General features: G+C 33.7%; 1 protein-coding gene across 13 annotated transcripts in view; it reads left to right on the plus strand.

Annotated features, from left to right (window-relative positions):
* DMD (dystrophin) overlaps positions 1-27,662 on the plus strand; it is a 1,176,091-nt gene that overhangs the window by 622,730 nt on the left and 525,699 nt on the right. For all 13 annotated transcript variants that reach the window (XM_065677219.1, XM_065677222.1, XM_065677220.1 and 10 more), the window contains one exon: positions 5,186-5,336. In XM_065677219.1, coding sequence (XP_065533291.1) covers positions 5,186-5,336 — 151 coding nt within the window. The remainder of the gene's footprint in view (positions 1-5,185; positions 5,337-27,662) is intronic.

The following is a 27,662-nucleotide window of genomic DNA, read 5'->3' on the forward strand; positions in this document are numbered from 1 at the left end:
CAAGTGCTTCTTTATTTTCTCTAGGGAAATGTTACCTGTTTTTAATCCAGGTGACTAGGCAAAGGTCTTTAAAACACATAATTTGATCTCTTCAAGGTTTCCTCTTAAGGAAACCTTAAGGAAAAAAAGGTGGAATTGTGAAGTTCAGATTTATATGCATAGTAAATAATTTTATTTAGTGTGGTAGAAGAATGTCATTTTTATAAATCGTATAGGGAGTTTCTTTTTACACTATTGGCACATGGTGTTGATTAGAACCCAATAGCGCTTTTGTATAATTATTAATTGTAAATGGTTATTAAATTTATTGATCTCTCATGCTCCATGAAAATGAATTTGTATGCCTAAAACCAAATAAAGATTGACATGATCTTGCTTTTTCATAACCAATTTAATTGTTATTGTCTTTGGTACAGTGATTGATACTGAATGGTGTGATATCAGTAACTTTATGATGGGAATTTAATTTGCAGAATACTGGGACAAGAGCAATAATCTAATCAATACAATTCACAATACAAAAATGTTTATAATGTAATTGTAATTTAAAATATTTTTAATTTGTATATAATGCTGCAGAACCTACTTTCTGGGAAGAGGGGAGAAATTACATTTTCTAATGATGGATGACACTCCTATGGTTAGTTTGGTTGCAGTTTAGTTTTTATTTCTGATTATCTGCTATTTTGTTGATGAAAAGCAGGGTGGAGGAATATGAATAATAGAATATGTACAGTTCAATTGTGAACCAGAATGGACCTAAAACAAAATCTGGGAGCAACATCTAGAGGTATCAGTGTCTAAAATGACATCATCACTTTTGGTCCAAATGCAGAGAGGACATGTAAATTAAATATAGCTTAATCACTCAAAAGGCATGAATTCTGTGAAATAAAATGAAAACATCAAAACGTCTGAAAATGGGTTAGCTGTTTCTTTAAGCAATTTAATTGTAGAGGTTGCTTGACAAAAACAAGTTTTCTTACTTTATTATCTGTAAGAATGGCCTTAAGTATTAAAGTTAATGCTCTCACATACTAATACATCATTATTTATACTACTTTGATGTTTTGTGTATTTTTACAAGGTGCTAATTGTGCTGAATCAAGTTGACAAAATTGCATAATTTGTAGGTTAATATTAGCATAATCCTACAGTACATTATTTAGCAACAGTATAGAAATTAAGTTTACTACTTTTCCAATATGATGAATAAGATTGTATGTCTCTAACAATAGTAATTTCCAAGATATAAATAATGGCTTTTAGGAAGGTTTATAACTTTTCATGTTTTTTTTCATGCAGCTCACTGACTCTGAAATTTTGCTAAAAGCAGAATGTATCACAGAAGTGGGTTTCATAGTTTATGAAGGAATGTTATCAAAATATCAAGGAATTAATTGAAACACAATGCAAAATTAAGATTTGGTTTACAACAAACCAATAACCTTTTGTACTCCTTCTCCTGTTTGTGACTTTCCTGTATTCAAAGTTTTTTCCTTCCACCTCTGCATAGCTTCTTTAAAATTGCAACTTTGGGACATGGAACATCAAGTTCAGTCCCATTGTATAGAGTTCCACTGACAGCATATCTAAATTGTCATCTGTAAATCTTTGTGCAATATCATGTACAATGCTACCAAAGAATATTAAATTTTGCTTATAGCTATTCAAGTCCAAAGGTTTGGTAAAATGATCATCTTTGAAGAAAGGAAAGTACCAATATTTTTATGACTTAATGTATATTGTTCATATTACCTCAGGCAGTTGTTTGGTTGCTTTTTTACTTTCTTGGTTTCCAGAGGCAAAACAAATCTATTATGTGATAATGAGAAAAAGGAAATCACACCCTCAAGCCACTGATTAACACTTTTCCTGCTGGTGTGTCAGTGCATAGAGAAAAAGATTATGTCAGTGTACCATCTGGTTTTAAATTGTCAGCCCGTATCATGTTAGAGAAATAAGGCTACCTCACTACATGTCAGAGCTCATGTGCAATGCTTACACCCTTTGTAAAGTATACAAGTCATACATTCTCAACAGGAGTCTGTATGGAACCTAATGCTTGTCTTCAGGGTGCCCTCTTGTATCTTCTAATCAAGCATATGGTGAGACAAATATGAGAGGACACATCAAAGAGGAAATACTGCCGAAATATCAGACAATCACCTACTATCCACACCACTTACTTTCACTTACACCCATCAAAGGGAAAGGAATTAAGAAGATAAAGATACAAACAAATAGATATACTGGGGCTTTTTAGCTCAATGGCTTGTCCATGAAAGCAAATAAAGGTGTATCCCTAGGCAAAAGAATGCAAAGGTCAAGGTCTGTAATGACACTTTCATAGCCAGTGGACTATGTTTGAGGATTCCTGCAGCAGACATGGTCTTTCTGAGTTTTTATAGACGCCAGAACATTGCTCTTTTATTAATTCAGTTATTAATTTTTACCATCTACTTTCTCCTGTGCAGCAACTTAGCTGCTCAGCATTTGTAGTTAATTAGCCTTCTCCTTTGGTGGGTTTTGAACTTGCCACATGGTAACAGGATTGTAAATGAGAAAACAAACATAAGCCTCTTTGTCTTTTTTTTTTTTTTATTTTAAAAAGGTATCTGAAGTAGTAGTGTATGTAAAAGGATTTAATACACAGATTTAGCTGGGGAATCTCTCTCTCTTAGGTGTACCTGGGAGGGGTGTCCCATAACACACAATGTGAGTGTAAAGCTGCACGGTGATGTCCCCTTTCACCCCACACCCCCTCCCCCCCCCCCCCCCAGTATGGAATGGACCTGCATCTGCCACTGCAGCAACAACTGTATCTTCTCTAATCATTGTAACAATAAGTTACAATGTTAAGTACAGCTAATCACTGAAAGAACATTGCAATTTATTGGATTTGCCTGTCCATAAACCTCCTCTATTTTTTACTGATGCTTAGTATTAGTTTTTACATACTATACTGAAAGCAACAAGTTTTCTTAAGACATGAGCAATAAACACTGGTATTTAAACTTGTAAGTTTCAAATATACATCTCTTCCCACTGCAACTTTCCTCTGTCTTCTCCTTGCAACTCTTAATAGCCAGAACAAAGGGATGGAGAATGGAAAGTGACGGGAGATTCAATTTGCAAGTGCTGGAATGCAAATTCAGTGTTACTAATATCAACCCCTACCGAATATTTGCATTTAAGCTGCTGATAAACTTCCTCATGCTGAGAAGAGTAATTTCATTTTGTGAGGAAAAGGAGGAAAGCTGTTTTAATGTAATGTACAAAATGAGAGAGCATACTGGACCAAAAGAAATGGATTTTAACTTTTATTTCCTATGTTATTTTTTAAAATGTAAAATAATTTTTTCCCTGTAGTTCAGAGCAAGCTGTTAAAAAAAACAAACAAACAAACAAACAAACAACATACTGTGCCTTTTGATTATTAACTAGTTTTGAGAAATAAAGTATGATAAGCAGCATAAATGATCACACTCATTTTAATAAATAAGTTAGGTAAGTGACTAAAACTTTTAAAGGATCTATAGTCTGTTTGCTTATATTTTCTTCTAAAAAAAATTAAGTCAACATTACAATGAAAGAGATCATCTGTATTCCCTGATAGTAATGTGATTTTATTTGGTGAATTAAACTCTTTAACGTTCAAACAGATAGTTTTTTCCGTTCAGAACCAGATTACTTCCTAGAAAAATAATTGACCATCTTTGTTTTTATTAAGTACACTCTAAAACCTATTATAATCGCATAAAGGAGGATTAGTAACCTAAACAACAGTAGCATATTTAATGATGATCTGCTAATAAAACATTTTAGCTAATCTCTGATTAGCCATCACATTTAACAGCAACCCAAACCATAGGATAACTGAATTCATTAAGACTATGCCATCTGAAAAAAAAAAAGAAAAAAAAAGTCAACCAAATTCTGTCTTCATTTCTTTAGTACTTGGCAGTGGCTAAGGCAAACAGATCTTGAACCAGAAGATCAATCACTCACTCTGGACAAAAATAGAGTATATCTTCCCAAAATGCCAGAAGCACTCACACAATCTTTTATGTAGTGGACTGTAGACTTGCATACCTGGTAGTAATGTTTGTCATTCTTGCTTATTGTACAAACCCATATTTTTAATATTTGTGTCAATCATCTTTGTATTTCAGGCATTTTTATTTTTGCATATTTATCAAATACTTGAAATGAAACATATATAGAAGGGTTTAATATAGTGTCCTTTTACACAATACAAGTAGAATTCCTTTTGAAGAGAGCTGCATTTTCTTTGCAATAATGATAAATGGACATTTGTATCCATTGGAGAGGCTGACAAAATAAGTTTCTCTCAATAAAACTAGAGCTGAATTGTAGTATATGACTAGAATACTTTGGTATAGTCTGTCATTACAGCAATTTCCTTTAAAAAAATAGTAATCTTTTCCATCTCTGCTACATATAATAATGCAGTTCATATTTCTACCAAAATAAAATCCTTTAATCATCCTTTCATGCTGGGAAGTAAAGATTTAAGAATCTGTCTACTGATTTTTCATCCTTTGTCTTATGATATGGTAGGTCAGACATACCACAGATATTTTAAACTATTTTCCCTTTGAAAAGGGGTCTAAAAATCATTGAATAGACAATAACACATAGCTAGTATGTTAGTCAACTGTGACTGTTTGCAGTGTTCATAGCTCCAGCAAATTATTAAGGAGCATTAGGAGCCTTTTATCAGCACTGGTGGGTTTTTTTCATACTAGAATCTAAGTACATTGACAAAGAGATATACCGAGTTATACTGGGTCCTGTGGGTATTGTAGCTATGATGTGAGTTAGTATGGCTTACTGAAGGTGTAAACTGAAAACGTGTTTTAACCATGGAATTAATTTGAAATATTGAAAAGGGTTAAAAAATTGATAAGACACTGATTTATGACACATATGCTTAATGATAACTTCAGAATGTTCAGAAGTACTATTGTCTTTCCATTTGATGTAATACTTAGAAATGCTAGTACATGATCACATCAAGATCTCACCAAATCTAAACTGAGAGATCCAACATAATTCTTTTACTTTTTTTTTTTTTTTTTTTTTTTTGTCTGTAGTCAGTATGTGAATAAAGTATCAATAGGCAGTTAAGCAGTCATTTTATCTCCTTTTATACTTTCAGACGGTTTGACAAATCTTTGGAAAAGTGGCGGCTTTTTCATTGTGACATGAAAGGCTTTAATCATTGGCTGTCTGAAACTGAAGAGAAGCTGTCGAGAGCGCAGATAGAGGCTGGAGATGTGGGTCATATGAAAACCAGCCAATTTCTCCAGGTATGATTTGATTAACCCATTTCTTGTTATTCTGCAGTGAATAGAAATTTGTGTGGATACTCTTCATAGTTTTGCAGTTCATTTAAGGAAGATTTCTAGGTGTCCAGTGGCAATTTTAGTCAGATATTTTCATTGTCCTTGTTAACTAAAAATTTTCAGTAGTTTGTTTAAAAAAAACATTTTTTAAAAAGATAACATGGTGTATTGTGATACTTCTGTGGTTAAGTCTTTGGACTTTCTTTAAAGTGCTAATTTCGATTTCATACTTATGACCAGCAAAAGTGTCAGACTTAATTTTATAATCTTGTGGAAGAAATGTGATTAACCATTGAGCTGTACAAGGAACAAGCTGTACAAGATGTACATGGAACAAGAGATGTTCCATGAACTGCATCTTGCAAGTATCACTTATTTTGCCTGCTTCTTGTTTTAATCAAAGAACCTTGAGGATGCTTTTTGTGAAATGCAGTGTGACAGAATAGCTATTTAGTTCCTATATGTCCAGTTCCAATTTGTATGTTTTTCATCTTGCTAGCTTTTTGAGCATCGTAAGGACAATAATACCTCTAGTTTTTTGGTAGTTTATTTCATTTCCATCTTATATGATTGAAGTGGTAATGGGCATGAAGAAATAATTCTAAACTGATGTTTTGCAAGTTGATAAGTTCAGCTGAATAACGTGACTTGACTAGACTCTGGGTTGATGTTATAAATTACTACTTGTACATAAGAAAAAATCTGTTAAACTAATAAGGCATTTGTACATATCAATTGCTGAATTGAATTACTGGATTTCAGGTTGAAAGAAATAAGGTCTATCTAATATTAAAGGTACAGATTTGTTTTGAAAGCCAGACTCATCTACTTTTTGGCCTACAGTTAAAAAAAAACTAAATTGTGTCCCTTGTTTTAATTTTTAAAGTAATCTTTTTAAGAGTCAGGCTGCTATTTATTGACTGTAAAATTGCTGAACTGAAAAGGAAACCAAATCATGCAGTACAAGTGTAAAAATAAAGATATAACTGCTAAGTAATACATTAAGCTGAAGTAGTTAAAATAACAGGTAAATATTTTTTTTCTGCAAATGACTATGAATGCTTTGAACAGCGAAGAAGTTTAAGATCTGGCTGACAAAATAGGATGTCATTGTCGTGATTTAAGCCCAGACAGTATCTCAGGACCATGCAGCCACTCACTTACTCCCTCCCCCTCCTCTCCCTTCCTCCTTCCTCTATGAGGAGGAGAATCAGTGCAATGTAAAATCTGTAGGTTGAGATAAGAACAGTTAATTAATAAAGTTCAGTTTACAACTACTATTACTACTAATAATAATAGTAAGGACAGAGAATATAAAACTAAATGAGAAAGGGAAAAAAAAACAATAAACACAAGTGATGCACAATACAATTGCTCACCACCCACTGGCTGATACCCAGCCTGATCTGAGCAGCAACTGGTTGCTTCCAGGTAACTCCCCCCAGTTTATATACTGGGCATGATGTGCTGTGATATGGAATAACCCTTTAGCTAATTTAGGTCAGGTGTCCTGCCTCTGTTTCCTCCTGGCTTCCCATGCCCCTCATTACTGGCTGAGCATGAGACCCAAAAGTCCTTGATCAGGGTAAGCACTACTTAGCGATAATTAAAACATTGATATGTTACCAGCATTGTTCTCAGACTAAAGTTGAAACAGCACTGCACCAGCTACTAGGAAGAAAATTAACTCTACCCCACCCAAAACTAGAATAATCATCAAGGAATTGAAGATGTTCTTTATTATGTATGTAAAAAGTAGCCGAATTTATGTACTTCCACTGAAATTTCATCTCCCTTTCCCTGTCTCCCAGTTTTAAGCATTTATTTGAAAAACATACAAAATACCAAAGTAAGGCATGAGTATCAATGTAACAAATAGTAATACAGTGTCAGAAAGCCTTACCTTTTCTTCTCCTCTTTGCCTCGGCCCTTCTTAGTATCCTTGAGCAGCTTCAAACAAGCACTTAGGGAAAAAAAAAAAAAAAGAAAAAAAAAAAGCAGATCTGTGGAAAAAGCAATTGAATCTTTTTTTCTAATAACTTTCTAAAACATTTTCTCTCTGAAAAGACGTTGATTTTTCAAAGCACCCAGACCAAAGTAAGCTGTATCACAGATGTTAAAAGTACACTGAGTGTGTAGCACATTTCACAATCTAAACAGGTTAGAAACATTATTTTCTTGTCGTCACTGATAAAGAAGTTCATAGTGAATTGAACATCCCACTGAAAGACTCTGAGATAATACCTTGTTATTCAGAAGTTTAGATTTCAGTGTGGAACAAGACTACTTCTATTTCACATTTCCCTTTGACCTAGCCTTCTTCTCATCTGTTATCCATTTGTTATTTTCTCATGAAACATGTGAGAACATTTTGAACATATGTTTGCAGGATGTATCTCTACCAAGTTTTTTTTCTGCAGCCCATCAAGTTTTTTCTGTCTTCTTTTTCCCTTGTGTTAAAAATCCCAGGATCACATGAATTTGTCTCTCGAATATTTCATTTAATTCAGTACAACAGATAAAGCTACTTTTCTAATGACAATTCACATACTGTGTGAATATTCCAACTAATCTCAAGAATGTAGACCCAGTATTAGTTAACATGTATTTGTGAAGGACTGTTTAGTCTGAAGTTGCACTGTTCTCATTCTCTTCATTGGTTGTTTATTTTTCTGTGTCTAGTTTGAACAGTATTAGGCTTCTATGAGGCTGAGAGAAAAGTTCACTAGAATTTCCATTAGGTGAACAGTTAAAAGTGCTGAGCATTTTGATTTACTACATTAGCAACTTGTTTTATTAATGAGATCATGCTGCTTAGTGAACCATATTCAGAATTAACAGGATTTGTTTGAAAATGCTTTCACAAGGAAGTGAATAGTCTTGTACTCAACAAGGAACCATTTTAGAAAAAAAGGTAGGACTACTTTTGAAAAGTGAAGATTGATGTGTTCATTAACATTCAGTAAATACATAGAGTTGAATGTTAAAATAACAGTCAACAGTGTGATTAGATGGTTATATTAATATAAGTTAAGAGGTAATTACATTATTTTAGGTGTATTTGGGGAAGGAAAGTGTGTTCCTTTTTGCTGCACAATGGCATGATATTAAACAACATTTATGCATTACATATAATGTGAATGAACCCAATAATAGAATTGCTTCATTTCAGGACATGAATACATAAGTGTTCTTGTGAATTTTTCACTAAGACATTTTGATAACAGAACTTGTGGTGTTCAAAAGAAATATCACATTTTAGTTTTTAAGAAACTGTAATTGATTTGGGATTAGGAGACAGGGTTTAAAAGGATAGATATATAGATAGCAGATCACATAATACCTTTGAAACATACTGAACTCTGTCTTGAAAGTACTTATAGGGTTTTTCTTTCTCTCATTATTCTGACTGAAAGGTTTTCTCTTTACTCCTTAATGCTTGGCAACTTCTTCAACTTCCTGCATTTGCATTTAGTTTATTTATTTTTGTTCTAAGACTGAGTTGTAATTCAGTTTTATCTAGTTCCCGATTTTATCCCTTTCTGTTCTTTTAAGCTGCAATCGTTTTCCGTGTTGGATCTCGTTTGGTAAACTAAAGCTGTAGGCTTCTAATCTGCTTTCATATGATAGCTAGACAACCTTACTCTTATTTCCTGTGCCTATTCCTCTTACTGGAACATGATTTCTCAAAATAGCACACTTTTATCCAAACTGAAATACCATCCATACCATCATCAAGATAGCCCAGGTGCTATTTTTTATGGTTGAATCTTACCATGGCTGAATATTAGAATATAATTTCATTTATGTTTCAAAAATTTGTTATTTCACTTTTTCTTTTGTGGTATATCTTGCAGTCCCAATCTACATTCCATTTCACACACAAAGGAAAAAGTACAGGTTGTACTGGAAATTAATGCTAGGAAAGAAGCAAAGAAGCATTAATACCGGGCAAGGGAGCACAAGTGTGAGGGTGTTTGTATGACATAGATAAATGCTAAAAACTGTTTCAGAACAAGTCAAGTTACATTCCTGAATCATTACCTGAGAACTTAAAAATAATATTATTTTAAAAATATACAGCATCCAGAACATTTTATTTTTACACTGTTATTAAAAATTGCTCAGCAGTCTATATTTAGTATCCACTTTGGGGTTGCATGTTTAATATTATTTTGTTATTTTAGGTGGTGCATATTTCTTAATAGCAAAATAGTTAAGTTCTGATTTGAATTTTGAAGCAGTTTATTTATGTTTATGATGTTCATCTATTGTGACTGCTCAGTGATGGGTAATTCCCACTAAACAGGCAAGGGCTGGACCTCAGGTTTAGTGGAATCATGGAATGGTTTAGGTTGGAAGTGAACTTAAAGATAATCCAGGTCCACCTCCCTGCCATGGATGGGCAGGAACACCTTCCACTAGACCAGATTGCTCAAAGCCCCATACAACCTGGCGTTGAACGCTTCCAGGGAAGGGGCATTCACAACATCTCTGGGCAACCTGTTCTGGTGTTTCACCACTCTCACAGTAAAGTTTATTTTCTATAATTTCATTGATTGAAAAAATATTATTACTGTATAATTATTAATATCTCAAGTATTTACTTTCATTTGCCAGCATAATATCAAGAGTATCATGTTTCTTTTTAAGGTCACAGAGGACCTTACATTATCAGTAAGATTTTGAAATCATTGTGTGGTGACCTTGTTAATTATACCCAGCCTTCAAAAGATACTGTGGATATAGAAAGTGCTTATATGTTACAGATCTCTCTTAAATTGTTCATACATTGAACTGTTCAGAATTTACATTTTAAAATACTTATCCAAGCCTACAAAAGGCTTGTGAATGACTCATGCCTTCTCTAGAAATTCCTTCTACTGCATTATAATGTCAGGAACATCAAATTTTTGTCTTGTGGTTGTTTAAAGTAAAAAGATAGGGAGAATCAAGGCTTCAGCGCTGAAAGTCATGGTCATGCTAATATTTTCTCTCTTTTATATATAAATTGGATTATATGGATATAGATGAGTTAATAACCATAAATTTAAACAGTTCTGTCTGGAATAAAGCACAAATGGAATCAGAAGATGTGGGAGAAAAAAAATGCTTCAGTGCTTGAGGCCATATATTCTCATACCATGAAAATGCAGTGGTAAGTGGGTGGATAGTTTACCCTGTTTTCCCCCAAATATAAAACTTGTAAAAATATTATTATATAATAATTGTGGCTAGAATATTTTAGATTTTTTTTTTATTTTAGATTAATTTCCTTTTACTAAGTGATAAAAAATATTCCAGTAATCTCCAATTCTTGTTCCAGTTTGGATTACATTTGGATTCAAATGGTTCAGTTTTGTTCATTTAGATCAGTTTTGTTCCACCTGGTTCAGTCTTGACTAGTGTGGTTTTGTGAATAAACCAGTAGAAATATAAGAAATTATTCTTTCTGGTTAGAGATGCTTGTGATTGCTTAATGATTCTACAAGAGAGAAAATACAGAATGTGGAATTGATGAGAAAACAATTTAGCTTTGTTTTAGAGGAATCTTTAATTAGAATCATCACGGTACATACGACAGTGTCCTTCATATTTCAAGGGAGTATCTGGAAGAATATGTATCTTACAGGAATGTATTATTAGCTAATATTTTATTAATGCCAGAATACACAATCCCTTGCTATTATGTTAAAAACAGATTCTGACTTTTTTTTTTTGTTTGTTTGTTTGTTTGTTAAGGTTCTCCTTACAATTTACACATCCTCAGCACTTCGGGTAAATGTTCTGAACTAAGCACTAAAATGTTCTAAGCGTGATAGTCAGCCTACATGAATGCCATCAGTTCTTACTTACATATTGACTGGATCATTTATTCAGAGAAGCTTACTAGTTTTCTTTTTATTATCACCTTCTTATCCAACATCTCTGAGTGCAGCATGCTACTGCCCCTAAGAAAGAAAACTTAGACTCTATGATATCCCATGGATTTCAAGTTTTTGTCCTAAGGTCTCAGTAGCAATATTTCAAGTAATATACATACCTTTGCGTCAGACACCTGAGCCCTAACTGAGCAGAACACTTCTTTTTCTGATTTAAGGTCATCTTAAAAACAAATTCATGGGCCTTTCTTGACTGAAGTGTTATAGCAATGAAAAGATTTTGTTCAGCGTTAATAAGGGGAGGACATCATAATTCCTAGTAATATATTTACTGCTACTTTCTTATGCCAAGAAAAATATTAAATAATACTGCAATATTTTAAGTCATGTATTTTTGGCTATATAAAATTCCTAAAAAACTTTCTTTTACTGTTAAAAGGTTCTTCACAGTTGTTTCTACTAAGAGAATTGAAGAAATATCAAAACAGTTTACCCTGCATCTGTAGTAAAAGCATTTTCTTGTCCTATCAAGCTATAAGAAGTATTATTTCATAATTATATCAGTTACTTAATTCTTCTCTACCGCACACAGTGCTACATTATTCCTCATTCCTAATTTAAAATATCCTATTAAAAGTTTTTAATTAATTTGTTGTTGCTGGTAGTGGAACATTAAAATGTCTGAAGACTGAGAAATAATAAATTTAAAGTTGCTTGTGTGGTTCTGCCTACTCTTACAGCATTAGGTGACAATTCATAGCTTGTATTTTAGTTTTATTGTAAAAGCTGGCTTTGTTTATTCAGATAACCAAATTAAATCTTCTATAATTAAATAGGATGCACTTTTCAAACATTTCATTGTGAAACTTTTTGAAATTACTATTAGCACACCTAGCTGCTAGTGACTTAATTTTCATGTATGGCAAGAATGTATAAACATGGGGGTTTCCTCTGTCTTGGAGAAAACAGTATTCTTGTACTAGATCAGTCAAACTTCCTGGTACCTGACTGCTTTGCTGTTTGGGGGATTCATCTTCATCAGTTTAAGTGTTATAGAATACTAGCACATGGGGATCTGGGAAAGAGATTGGGGTTTATACCCATTTTGCAAGCATTTTTTTTTTTGTGTGTGTGTGTGTCTATAAAAAATAAAGGTAAAAGACAAAGGAAATGGAGGATTCAACTTTCTCATACTGATGAATTTGTCTTACTTTCGGGGCTACTCTGGACATTTATAATTAGTGGCACATATAATACACTTCAGATTCAGGAAATTATTAATCCTTTTATAATGATATAAATAGAGTAGCTGATCTGACAATGTCTTGGAAGTTTTGGGAAATGAGTGACTAAAGTAATGATTACTTTGAAGGAGGAGGATATTGCTTCTTTTGCCTAACGAAACATTTATCTGATTTGCTTTCATAAGACTTTCAAAAGTACTCATAGTGCATCAAAGATTACTAAGGCACGTGATTAAATCTGTGGGTGTTGATGCATAGATGTGAAGATAAGACAAACTTATGGGACTTGAACTGTGTCACTTAATGACTGGTCAGCCTGGCAGTCTTTCTAGGTCTTCTGATGTGAATAATTAGCCATTAAAAAATACTGGCATAAAACAATCAGGGAAAGGTAAGGCTCTTAGGAGATAACTTTATATATATATAGTTACATAAATTAGTACAAATAGGTCTTGCTGTGACAATTTTCACAGGTAGGTTTGTTAATCTTATTTAAAACTTTTCATTGCAACAGATTTTGGAACTCTATCAGTCATACAAGTTTTCATTACCATCTTATTTTAGACTAAAACCATAAAGTACAGCCATATAATAAACATGCAGGTTAATGTTCTGTTGTTTTAAAAAGTGAACTGTTTAAAAAAACAAACTGCATTATAAAAACCTGCATTATGAAAACCTTAATGTTTATGCAGAGCAGACAGCAAAAGATCAGCATCTGCCCTTAAACTGTCTAAGAAAATACTTCATCTAAATTTACTTATCCTAATTTTGGAAGCCAATTTTCATCAGGTTGTGATGAGCTATCTTTTGTCTTCTGCTCTTAGGTGTTTTACACTGAGTGCCTTTTTACTGACAACCTTTATAGGCACCTTTGTGGAGGTGTGTGTTTGTTAATATAAGGTGTCAAGGGTGAGTTAGGTACGATTTTCACCAGTGATGGGTGGACACTGAAGAATGGAGGTTTTGGCTAGACTATTTTACTATTTATCGTTCATTTCAGATAAACTTGTCAGTTCATTTGTTTCTCCAAGATACGACATTATGTTACACGGAGAGATAGAATGCCATCAGCAAGCTCAGGAAGTGTGGGCTGGACAGGTGGACAACAAGGTGGATTGAGAACTGGCTGAATAGAAGGTCTCAGAGGGCTGTGATCAGTGGCACAGACTCTAGTTGGAGGCCTATAAGCTAGCGGTGTCCCCCAAGGGTCAGTACTGGGTCCAGTATTTAACTTACCCATCAATGACTTAGATGAAGGGATGGAGTGTCTCCTCAGCATATTTGCCAACAATATGAAACTGGCTGATATCCCAGAGTGCTGTGCTGTCATTCGAAAGGATCTAGACAGGCTGGAGAGATGGGCGGAGAGGAACCTTTTGAGATTAAACAAAGGAATAACTCCAGGCACCAGGACAGGCTGCTGAAAAGCAGCTTTACAGAGAGGGACCTGGGGGTCCTGATGGACCACAAGTTGTCTATGAGCCAGCAGCAATGTGCCCTTGTGGCCAAGGAGAACAAAGGTATCCTGAGCTACATTAGGAAGAGCATTGACAGAAGTTTGAAGGAGGTGATCCTCCCTCACTACTTGTCCCTGGTGGTGCCTCACCTGGAGTGCTGTGTCCAGTCGTGGGCTTCCCAGTACAAGAAAGGCATGGAGCTCCTGGAGCAAGGAGGTGAGAAAAGACTGAGGGAGCTGTGTCTGTTCAGCCTGGAGGAGAAGGCTAAGGAGGGATCCGATCAATGTATATAAGTATCTGAAGGCAGGGTGTCAAGAGGATGGGTCCACTCTTCTTGGTGGTGTGACAAGACAAGAGGCAACAGGCATAAACTTAGCAGAGGAAGTTCCACCTGAACATGACGGAAAGCTTCTTTGCACTGAGGGTGACTGAGCATTGAAACAGGTTGCCCAGAGAGGCTTTGCAGTCTCCATCCTTGGAGATCTTGCTTGAGTAGGAAGGTTGGAATAGATGACCTCCAGCTGTCCTTTCCAACCTCAACCATTCTGAGATTCTGTGATTCTGAATGTAGCAGGCACGGAAGTAGCATTAAAGTGCTTGAGTTATTTAAATATTTATTTCTATCCTGCAGCAAACTTCTAACATGCTTCTTTCTTACTTAATTTTTGGATGTGAGATCCGTCTCACTAAAACAGAGCCAGAGTAGGCATCTGTGTTACAGCTAGTTATCCTGATCTTCCTTTTTAGAAAAAGAAGAAAAATAGACACGTTTACAGTGAAGGTCATCTGACCTTTCTGAGATACTCATAATATTTAAAAGTGAGCTGTGACAACAATGAAAGTGTTGACTTCAGCAGGAAAAAAAAAAAAATATACATATATATATATAATTGGTTTGGGGTTTTTTTTCAAAGAAAAGATGAGCAGTCATGAAAACATAAAAGTCTGAAAATATTTGAGAATTGATTTATTTCATGTGTGATTCTTCCTCCCTTGAACACATTTAATGAGGTTTTGCATTTTCAGGGATTACTAGTACTAGTGAACCAGCACTGATGCTAGCCAGAATGTATTACAAAGTAATGTAATTCATACTGAAATAAATATCTTCTCGTAACTGGACTAGACATTTTGCCACAGTACAAAGATAACATTCAGTGAATGATTCACTGCATGTAATAGAAGAAAATAAAAAAAAACATTTAAATGAACTGTATTTTCCAGTGTCTTTTGTGAACACCAGAATTATTGAAGCTAGAATGCCTAAAGATTTGTGGCTTTGTAGTTATCTGTAGTTCCAGTTAAAATGTTCTCACTGTGGGGGGCTTTATAAGGTGGTTCTTTTTCTTGTGTGAATTCTCAGCTGTTTACTAAGGTCTACAATACAAATCTCTTCCCTAATTAGGAACCGAAAATGGGTTTTGGTTTTCTGCTTTTCTTTATGTAGTGCCTTTTTTTAAAAATAAGTTGTTAAGTGTTATTATTTTTTATAATTCTAATCCTATATCTAGTTATTTTAAAATAAATCATAATGTTCAAAAATACAGGGGAAGGTGTAGGTGGCAGACAGACCAACAGATAATCAGAGAGCTCAATCATATGAACTTCAAAAAATCAGAATATAAACTGGATTAATTATTTTGAAAAATAGTATGTTTAAAATTATTTGTATTGTTAAAGGGTTATCAGATACTCATTACCAACAACTACTTGCCAGAAAACATTTTAGATGGAGGCTACTTTTTACTTTTGTCCTGTTCAGAGCTCCCTGAAAAAATTTCATCTGTTTTGTTGCTCACATCATACTGGCTTGCAATGGTGTATGCAGTTGATTTTTTTTATAAAGCTGAAAAAAAAAAAAAAAGAAAAAGTCATATTATTTCAGTAAAGCTTATGGCAGAATTTCATGACAACTTTAGATAATTACAGTAGACACTTTTTGATCTCAATCTTTTTATTATTGTACTTCTACAGGCAGCAAATATTATATTACTTATTTACTCTTCTAAAAAAGGAACACAATACAGGTGCGCTGTAGCTTTTCACTCAAAATCTAAGCTTGCAATAGATTTAAAAACAAGCAAACAAACAAATGAAACCCTACACATTTATTTAATGTTTGACTTTTCACAGTGGAAGTGAGCCCACTAGAAAAAAAAATTTGTATTTTATGGGTTTGAGTATTTTCCATTTGCTGAATATCTTCTAAATTCAAACAATAATTTTGCCTTGATGCTGATTAAAAAGATAAGTAAATATGTTCTTTTGCTGCACATATTCAGACTACTTAAAAGCTTCAGTTTTTATTGAATGTTTAAGGATGTGTAATGTACTGTGATGTGCAAATTCATTTATGCATGAATTTAACAAGAATGTAATAGACTATTGTCAATAGACTCATCATATGACTATATTAAATTTGAGATGTACATATATCAGAATTTTTCTGATTTCAGAATGGTTTCTTGAATTTTGTTTTTTAATGAAGGTAGCAGACTTTTATGGCACATTAATTTACACAGGACGCTCCTGTCAAAAAATGCTAGGAGAAGGGAAAGAAAAAAATGAAAGAGAACATATTTTGAACAGCTTTTCCATTATGCAATTACTTATTTGGATGGCAAATATCTGTGAATTTCACAGTATTACAAGGTGTCTCACCATATCCCCTCAAAAGTGGATACTCGAAATCAGTCATTATTTGTATTTTTTGTGGTAATGTAGCATAAGAGAACATTTATAGAGGAGATGTACTGAAACTGATCAAGGTTCTGCTATTGGGGTGATATTAGAAGTGAAATTAAAATATTCAGAAAAGAGTAAGAATGTTTCTGAATTGCAGTATCCTGAGATGAAAAGAGGGCTCTCTGAATGTTAATTTCCTATTAGGTGGTGGAAATGCGATCTATTATTCACCTGTTATATTAGACAGTTCATACATTTTATTTTACTGGAAGCTAGAAATAGATGCTGATTCTTTAATGTTAGGTGATCAGTATTATTTATTTGTTTTTTTGTGATTTGTCAGCACCAGATATCTGTGTTCTATTGCCTTCTATAGCAACACAAGGTGGTTCTTTCTTCCCTCTTAGTAGCTAGACTTTAAGAACATATTAATGCCAGCTACTGTTTCTTTTTGCTAAAATATCTGGCTATTAATCTCTCATTATAAATCTCCTCCTTTGTCCATGGTTCAGTCCTTCCAGACATCTTGAATGAAAACCAAATATTGTTCCATTTATGCAGTCTTTGTGGAGCCATTAAATCACAGTTTATTTCTGGACACTGTAAGATAAACTAAAAATTCTGATCACAGAAAATTTCTTTCTGTACTTTTGCAATAGGCATGACACCTGCCTGAAAGAGTTTGCACAAGACATTTTTTTCTTTAACAGTTGTTTTTAATAGCTGACAAAGAAAAGATCTTTTCTGTGCATTGTATGTAAATTTTTGGGGTTTATGGGAGGGTTTACTAGTGTTTATGTGATGTTTTAGTATTGCTATTTTAGTAAACTGATGGCTTTAAGAAAAAACACAACTAGGCATATTTTGTTATAAGTGTCTCTGAGGCTAAAAACAGCATAAGAGACTTTTGCTTGTGTATTGTATGAGTATTTGGTAGCTCTTGTATAAAGGTAGAGTAGATCTCAGGAACTGCTCCCATAAAATACTGCTGTGTTCTCTATTAGATTATAAAGGCTTCAGGACAAGGAATATTTGTCTGATGCAGTGGGGTCTTAGTTTTAGCTCAGCTTTTTCTCAAGAGCTCAGAGCTCCAATCATACTGGCTGCAAATACTGCATTTGTGATCAATACAGATCAAAATTTAGGAGTAGTCTGAAAATACTGATTGTGACTAGTTTTAACAATTTAGTGATTTATCTTAATGACTTTAGAATATTGTCAAAACTATATACTCCAATTAAGGTGGATACTCTAGCATACTGAACCCATAGGATGTATTATTTATGTACTGCTTTGATGCTTGGGAGTCACACCAATCTCATTTGTGATGACTGACAGCCTCTTTTTTTTGAGTTTTTTGTTAGACCTTACAGTACTACTGAGTATTAGAGGATTTAGAGACACTGAGCAACTCATGCATTTAGGAAAGTACCTTGTGATATTGCTGCAGCCCTTAGCTGCCTTAGATAAGTCTACTTCGGTACTTTCTATAATTTACTATCACTACCCTGCTTCATTACCTCTTTTGTAACTGTAATGACTTCAGCAACGGCTTCTGTTTCACAAGACTGAAGACTATCAGTCAAAACCCTTCTCCAACCCTGCCGTAAGCAAGGGAAGGTATCAAGTCAATGAAATTAGGCTGATAAACTTACCATCTTTTTATGTTTTCCATTATAAGAGTCCTTAAGGCTGTGAGCAAGTTTTGTAGTCTTTACTCCTAGAAGTAGACTGTATTTTCATTCGTACTGATGCATGTGCTTTGTTTTCTCTTTGTTTAACTGATCTCAACCAGTGATGAGCCCTATGCATCAATTATATATCACCTAATCTTCAAAATCTTTAAGACTTTTATTCTGCATTCAGGGCTAATTTACTTTCCCCCTTCCTCCCTCTCCCCCACCCCCCAATACAATTTAAAGAATATATTGTATGCAGATTTTGAGTTCCGTCAGGTTCCATCAGATTTCCTGAAATCCTTGGAGACCAGTCAATGTAAAGGCAACGCTTACTTAAAAAACAAACATTTGTGTCAGCATAAGCTTTGAGAAACAAAGAAGAACATCAGGAATTTAAAATTCGTGAAGTTAGGACTATTTAATAAATATTAACATTATTTTGATACTAGAACATCAGTCTTTAAGTTTAAATTATGCATTAAATTTAAAGTATGCAGCAGTGAAAAGGAAAAGCTAGGAACATTGCTGTACCCTCATTACCACAGATAAGTTATTTTTAAAAGCAAATAGCCTCCTTGTCACATATTCTTTTGGTAAATCTAAACCAGTAAGTGGGATGAATTTAAAAATCAGGAAAGGAGGGAGGGCAGCAGTGACAAGAGTGGATATTGCTTGGTAGAAGTCACAGTCCTGTTTGTCTTGGGAAATTAGAGAACTAATCTAGTGATAATATTGAATGATTTTACCAGGTTTATGTTTGTTTCTTTTCAGTTGATTAGTTTCTAGGCAGCTCTCAGCAGACTTCATGCATTTTAAAGACATGATGTTTTCAGATACAACCTGTAGGGTAACCTTCTCAGTGCATTTTTAGAACTCAATCTTGGAACAAAACTTTTGTTCTCTAATCCAATCTCTCTAATTAAAAAAATGCATACATCTTATATTTTGGCAGATAGACATTACGACTTCTGAGTTATCTTGTCCTGCCTATATGGTTGGATCATTTGCAGTAATACTGTAAGTGACTGGGGGAAGAATAACACATTTAGGTATAAAAAATAACTGTAAGAAAATGTAATTATCTCTTGACTGTTTGGCTTATTTGCAAATTTTTAAAAGCATCCTAGTCTGCTTGACTCTTATATTGGTATCTTGGAAAAAAAACACGTGCTTTCTGGCAGCAGGACTGATTATATTGAGCACATGGCAGCAGGAGGAAAGCTAAAGATAAGCTTAGTGTACTTATTGTAAATATGTAAGTTGAGATTAGATTTTATAATTAATGGAAAGGCAGCAAGTGAAGTTATGTTCAATATGATCCTATTAAAAAAAGAGGTTTTGAATTATGTTATAACATGATGGGATGATCCCCATTCTCTGAAGTTTATTTATGACCAGAACATTTGTAAAAGGCATGTATGCATATGCTATCCCATGTTTCTTACATCTGTTCTAGAATTGTTCACACTCCTCTGAGGACCAAATAACAGCATAAAAATATGAAATAGTATTATAGAGAGAACCTCAGAATATAAGCTTAAATTCTCTTTCTAAAAGCTTACAGTATGGTAAAATTTTTACTAGGTCTTTGAAGTGGACTTATGAGTAATATCAGATGAAGAAAATAAAGCATCAGTAAAAATGTTGCAAGTCTAGAAATTTTAGTCTCTACCCAGTATTGACTTTTTTCTAAATTGCATTTTAATATCAAAATGAGCACGATAACAAGAACATACTGTACTTTATTATGCATTGTAGACCTGACAGAATTGTTCACAATAGCTAATGTGTAGACTGTTTTATTGTTTAGTTTTGGAGGTAGTTTCTGTAATAGAGAGAAAGGTATTCAAATTTGTTTAGAATTTTAGAGTCCTAAATAAGTTGGTTTATTTCATTCTGTGTGCTTATGTTATCTTTGTATTATTCATAATACTCTCGGGATTATTAGAAGCAGTATATAATTATTTGTAAGTTAGTATCTACAGCTATTATATAATGTTGATATAAAATCTGTTGAAGACTGTTGACCTCAGAGGCAGTTTATCATGATGGCAGAAATTAATCATGTTAGCTACGCTTGATCTCATGAAGACAAGACAAATTTAAAAACTGCATAACCAGGGGTAGGCAATGATTTTGAGTATTACTAGGCTGTCATATCATAATAGCTTCATAATAATTAGACACATTAAGCAACTGATGAAGTAATATAACAGTAGATGAAGTAGTTATTTCCAAAATTCTGCCACACAATTGTTAAAATAAAAATAAAAAAACACCCTGACATAAAAGCACTAAAATATATGTGTAAGTTTGAAAATTCCAATGTTGAATATTCTCACTTTTGACTATTCTTACCTTATTACGATTAATCCCTCTTGAATCTCTCATTGTGCCATTATTATTTGGATTATTGGATTTTATGTGTACAGTACTATACATTCTTAAAATCTTTAAGTACCTATAGTTTTGATATATTTTTAAGATCTCTGAAATTTTTCCTCTTTTATCCTTGTTAAGTATTTTGTATAAGAAAGAATTTAAAAAGAAACTGAGAAGTAACAAACCAGAAAAATCACAATGTTAGAACTTGAAATAAAAGTCTTTTGCTTGCCGTTAATTTGCATAATACAGGTTTTAATTCTGTGGCAATGCTGTTTTAATACTGTGGTTACAGCAGTGAAAACTTTACAGAAAACTTCACATCATCTCAGTTGTCTGGCATGAAAGCATGACCCAGTGATTTCCACACATATATCTGAATATATACATCCAATATATCATGTTTTGAACAACAACAGATCTGCACAAGTACTAATTAGAGTTTAGCAAATAGTAACTTACATGCATATTACAGCATAAAATGTGGTATGTGAATGAACATGTGGTCATAACACAGATTGGGAACACTTCCTTTCTGCATTATTTCCAAAGCACCTCTTAAGCTATAAGCATGATTTAAAATAAAATAAATCTTATTACATTATCATTAAAATAACTCAGAACAATTACCAATATCTGTCTTAGAGGCAAACTCTTCCCCTCCATACTGTATTTTTATTCAAGCCTTACCTGGAAGTCTAAAAATCATATACAGGGTTTAGAGGTTCTTTACTGCATTTTGTGCCATCTTAAGTTTTTGTTTTCATTGGAAAAATCTCATCAGCCTCTCTGTGTTAAATGGAATGATATGGTGAATGTTTTTTGTTGGAGCTTTTTGGATGGAATTCCATTTAAATAAAATCAGTGTTGATTTTATTTAAATTCTAGTGGCTTCACTTCTTTTCTCTTTCAATTAAATGAATTTACCAGAGCAAACCTGAGACAGAAGCCATTGATGGAAAAGTAAAACCACATGAGAATTTAGTTTACCCTTTCCTCTACATCCACAGAAAACTTCAGAATAAAATTATTCCCAGTTATGTAAGGGTATTTCCTGGATATCTTGGCAGATGAAAAAAATAAATAAATAATTAAGAGCAACTATGGTTTTGTACAATCAATTTGGAATGTAGCACAAGAATGCACATTGACTTTGTCTGGAATAAATCCGTGTTAGATTGAAAGCCGAACAATACCTTCAGTATCCTTTTTATTCTACTAAAAGTTTTAAATTAACTTCTGTAAACAAGCAGATTTTTGTTAGTCCAGTGGGATGTGATACAAAATGGATCTTCAATTCAGAGCCAGCATATTGTGATTAAAAGTCCCAGTGAGGTTCATATTTCTTTTTTAATAGCACAAACTGGACTCTGATCTGTTTATGGCTCCTGGAAGAACAATATTATAGTATAATTTTCACATGTGAATGTAGCATTTCTTATATCTTGCATAAATCATTCTTTGAAGAAAGTTTACAAAGCTATATTGGAAGCAAAAGGTTTGTAAGATACACACTATGCATACAAGACAGATATGACTCGAAATCACATGACAGCACACTGTGCAGAAAATGTAGTGGAAATGGCCAGAAATGAAGCCTGAGATAACTATTAATTTGGACAGATGATGTTGATGACTATGACAACAACAATGACAATGTGGAAATAGTTTCTTAAATTGTAACAATATTCTATGCTCAAATTTTTTACTTTTTCCTAGAACTTTTATGTGTTCCAACGTGTGCCTGAATGTCTAATAGATTTCTGAAAGTTAGGACAATGCACCTTTGACAGAGGACCAAAGTCCTTTCCTTGTAGCAAAACACTAGCCTCTCTGGAACTTTTAGTGCAGATCACGAAAGAGACAAGTAAGATCTCCCACAATTGAGAAATTATTAGCAAAGGGTTTTTGTTTTTTTTTTTTTTTTAATTAAAGTGTCTTAAAGCAATTGAAGTTGACATGACTGTTAGTTTAAATGAGATATTGCAGGCAGAAAAATCTGCAAAATTTGATAGCAAAAGCTACCAATATTATTGGGCTGCCTTTTCCATTTGCTGCAACGTGTTACTGCGACTAATTACTGTTTCCACCTTTGGTTGCCATGCATTGCTACCACTTGTACTTCATTATTCCAGAAGATGGTTATAGTAGAGTTCTGAGTGAATGTGAATGTATGTTCAGGCAGTGTATATGGGCTCTTAGCATTTATTTTATTTCACTTTTTTTCTTCTACCTAGATCTTCTTTTATAAGGTTTCTGGACATCCACTCATAAATGAGTGATGAAGACATAAAATTTCTATTTGACAGGATTTTGTCTAGGAATCTAGTCTCCACAATCTGTTCTTCAGAGGATGACCAGAGTTTTGAGAGATTTAGTCCTTTGTCCAACCACTGAGCATGAAAGTATTTAATGGTGTCTAGCAAGGCACCAAAAGTAAAATATGAACTGCCATCTCTCCCTGCAACTCATCCATATACTTCCGTAGAGGAATACTATGCTCAGTAGTGCAGATGTAGTCTCTTTCAATTTAAGAAACACATGGCCTATGAAGAAAATCTCATAAGATAAAAGGTAGAACTCAGATTTAGGGGGCTTTCTCTGTGGAGGTTATATGCATTGTTTACCTTTTTAAAAATGGTTTGCTACTTATAATAATAATGCTGAGACTATGCTGAGGCATAATAAAAATAACTTTAAATCTTATCAGTTCATAAAAGTGAGACCCAATGGAAAGGCAAACAGATGATTTTGCAATGTGCTATTGACATATGTTAAGAAAACATACCTCTTTGGGAATGAACGTTAGAGTAAGCCCATTGTCAGATTTGCCTTTTCATCTTGTCTTTCTATGTTCTAGAAAAGATCTGTTTCTACCATGACTGCTATTTTGCAGTTTTGGAACAAAGGAGTTGCCTGAAGCTTTGGGAAAAAAAAAAAAAGAAAAAAAAGTGGACTTTTGGAAGGGACGCTGCAAAAGTTTCAGGAACTCTGAAGGAAATATTAATGATTAATCAATAAAAAGAACAACAAACAAACAAACAAACAAAAAAAAAACCCAAAACAAAAGAAGTGCTTCCTTACAGCATTTGTTTCCCTAATCTGCAGCAGTAACTGACACTGAAACTTGATTTATTTCCTACATTATTAACCTTTTTTTCTAATACTTAGTATTGAGGATAATAGGCCTCCCAGTAAGCAAGTCTGGATCAGTCCTAGTGAGTGTTTCATACAAATCAAACTTAAGGACTGAAGCAAACTTTCTCTTTTGTTGTTGCTCTGGAAGAAACACTGGTTTTATAAACCTGGTTATATTTATCTAACTTGAGGTGCCCTGATGAAGAGGAAAAAAATAAAGAAAAAAAACCCCACATCCATTTAAGAAAGTAAAGTTCAAACAACTATTTCACTCCAGACTAGAGATCTGTAATATTTACTGGTTGAAACCTTCTCTATGTTTCAAATGTAAAACAGGTATCGTAACTGGATAAAACTCGAGTCAGAGAGCTTTATGCTTACACTTTATGCTCAGGACAATGAGATGGATATTTACAGTAAAGAAAGAAATTTAGCTATACCTAATATATACTTGACATGGACTTTATTCACAGTTTGGCCACTAAAAAGGTATTAAATGATAGTTACTATGTGGTGCATTCATTGTAAAAATGTCTGACAGATTTTGAAAATATTAACCTACTAAGTTTTAGAGTACATTATGGTTATAAAAAATAAATAATGAATATAGGTAGTATGATCAAAATGATAGCTTGGTAGGTTTTGGTAGTGTGGAGCTAGTTCTGACCTAACTGGAGCATAGTAAGTTGTGATTACATTGCATAAAAGGGATGTCTGCATCAGCTTTTCGTGATAGATACTGTTGGGGAAGGTGTAAAAGGTCTTTAGTTTTTCCCAAAAGAATTCAGTTTTGTCTTTTGCAGCAATTTTGTACTTTGTTGAAAACTTTTTTTTGTATTCTATAATTTCAAAAAGCTAGCATATGACTACTGATTTCTGACTTTATAGGGTCTTCTTTTACTGAAAGGATTCAATATTAAAATTGTTGCTTTGGTCGATGCCACTGATTATTATTCATAATATATATATAACATTTGGTATAGGTCAGATTGCCTTCATTTAGCATTTTAATTGCTGTTTGTTATTTTAATATTATTTTATTGACTTTATTTTCTGAGCAATTGTATTATTGCATAACTTATAAAATTTGTAATTTATAAAAGGTATCTCCTTTGTTCACTGTTTATGCACAGATCCATCAATGTATTGTGTAAATAAAACAGCATAAAACTTTGTGGCACCTGTTGTAATTACTCTAGGTCTGCTGTCAAAGTCCACTGAAGGTAGCCATTTTTCCTTGAATCAGACTTTAGATGTGTGCTGCAAAGTGAAAGTATGAAAGTGTCCTAAATTAATGTGGCATTCAGAATGATTTTTAAGGTCTTGAACTACACTAACTCCACTAACTTTTACTTCTGGTAAACTTTCTGGGAAATTATAATACATGTAGTATGTCTTAAAGCTTAAACTCTTATGTATGTATTCAGTGAAAAGATAGAGCTCAAAATTCAAGGAACACAATTGTTAGAGTAAACAATAAACCCCCTCTCTCCAAAATACTCTGAACCAAAATTATAGAGTCATAGAATAGTTAAAGTTGCAAAGGACCTTCAGATCATCTAGTTCCAAACCCCCTTCCATGGGCAGGGTTATCTTGCACTAAACCACGTCACCCAAGACTCCGTCCAACCTGGGCTTGAACAGTGCCAGGGATGGAGCATTCACAGCTTCAATGGGCAACCCATTCCAGTGCCTCACCACCCTTACAGTAAAGAACTTCTTCCTTATATCCAATCTGAACTTCCTCTGTTTAAGCTTGAACACATTACCCATTGTCCTATCACTACAGTCCCTGTTGAAGAGTCGCTCCCCAGCATCCTTGTAGGCCCCCTTCAGATGCTGGAAGGCTGCTATGAGGTCTCCATGCAGCCTTCTCTTCTCCAGGCTGAACAGCTCCAACTTTCTCAGCCTCTCTTCATACGGGAGGTGCTCCAGCCCCCTGATCATCCTCATGACCCTCCTCTGGACTTGTTCCAACAGCCCCATTTCCTTTTTATGTTGAGGACACCAGAACTTACATTAATTTTAATTAATTAATTTAATTAAATTATGTTAATTTAAAAAGTTTATATGGGAAAACTTTTAAAGAATTATAAAGAGGAAAGCTATTCCAGTGTGCAGAAATCAAATAATTAATTTCCTTCATTTTAATATGGATACATAAGGTGAGATTCATCTCACTTAACTTTACATGTCTACAGTGTAGAAAGGAGGATTCTGAACTCTGTTTATAGATAATGGAAAGTAAAAGGTGCATCTGAGACAAAATTCATCTGATCTATTTTAAACATCCACATTAACACGGTACACATTGTGCCCTAGAAGTACCTATTTACTTCTGTTGGCTATAGAGTGCTATAGAGTTTAGATAGCTATCTTAGATACAGAGATCTGTGCTGTAGATATGAGAAGTTAGATATTAAATAAATCCTATTGCTACGTTTCCCACAAACTTTGGATTATCCACGTTTGAATTATCTTCACAATTTAGCTAGGAATAAAGTGTGCTAGGGCAACAAAGGCATAAGTAATTGTTTTTAAGGTACGCAGTTACTGTTCTGGATAAGGATGGATTGGAGGTGGATGGTGGAAAACAAAGACTTCCCAGTCAGTAGTACAGTGTTAGTAGTCTTAAATATCAAACAATATTTTAAGGGGAAATCCTAGGGCAGGCTAACCAAGGTATTTATGTGTTGGTGTTAATTTTACCTAAGACATCAGGAAAATGGAAAGTGCCCATTGTCTAGGTCAATGGAAAAGTTAGAGTAAAATTGATCTGGAATACTGTCACTAGCCCTCCCCTACTGTTGAAACTAAGGCAGAATTAAGAAAATAGCTGTATCTCTTAAACTGGGGGTGGGGACATTAGGAAAGGTAGGAAATAACAGTGTCTCAGTCTAACAAAACATAGACCTTCAGCTGAATCATCAGTCAATTTTAAATTTCATTTTATGGTCTTCATTGGTGCCCTTACTTTTACATGTAAATGACTGTGAAGTTTCAATAATAGCAGATCACAAGCCATTTGGAATTTATGTAGCCATCCAGTTTCTTCTTTTGTTGTTTTGAACTAATGGAAATTTTTCATTGTGTCCTTATGGACTGCATCTACATAAGAAACAGGGAAAAATGTTTTGTCTAATTCAGTTTTTATGTAGACTTTTTCTGTAACTGTGAATTTTCTCCTTTTTTCATTTCCATGGTCTGTTCTACTGCATTGTACTTAACAGTCTTCCTAGAGTATCTTGAGGATTAAGGAGTTAATGTTTCCATATTGCTTTCAAAATGCATATAAGGTTTTCAAAAACCATATAAGGTTTTATTCACACTAATAAATTTATAGCTGTGATATATCATTTTCTGACATTGTAGTATAAGCAAAACAATGTCACATTTACTTCTGACCTTGAAGATGCTCAATGACTCTTTTGCAGCTTTTCTAAGAAGGATAAAACTGTAAATGAAATCTGCAACTTTATTGTCTATCCAAACTGTGGAAGTATTCTATCCCTATTATGACTTCTGTTCAAGCCTGTTACAATTAATTTATTCAATTGAGATGCTATCTCTTTTTCTTCACCTTCATAATACTAACACAACACGATTATTTTATTATATATACATATACATGTTCTCAATCCAATTCCAAGCTTTTACAAGTTATAAAGACATATAATCACAAAACAATTACTTTATTAATAGATTTCTGGAATATTGGGGTTTTTTTTTTTAACAAAACAAAAAACCCAGAAAAAGTAACGGAGGTTTATTTCACTTGGAGAATGCAGCAAAGATTCCAAATACAGAAACTGTAAGAAAT

Source organism: Lathamus discolor, chromosome 4 (assembly GCF_037157495.1).
Source record: "Lathamus discolor isolate bLatDis1 chromosome 4, bLatDis1.hap1, whole genome shotgun sequence".
NCBI classification, from domain to species: Eukaryota; Metazoa; Chordata; class Aves; order Psittaciformes; family Psittacidae; genus Lathamus; species Lathamus discolor.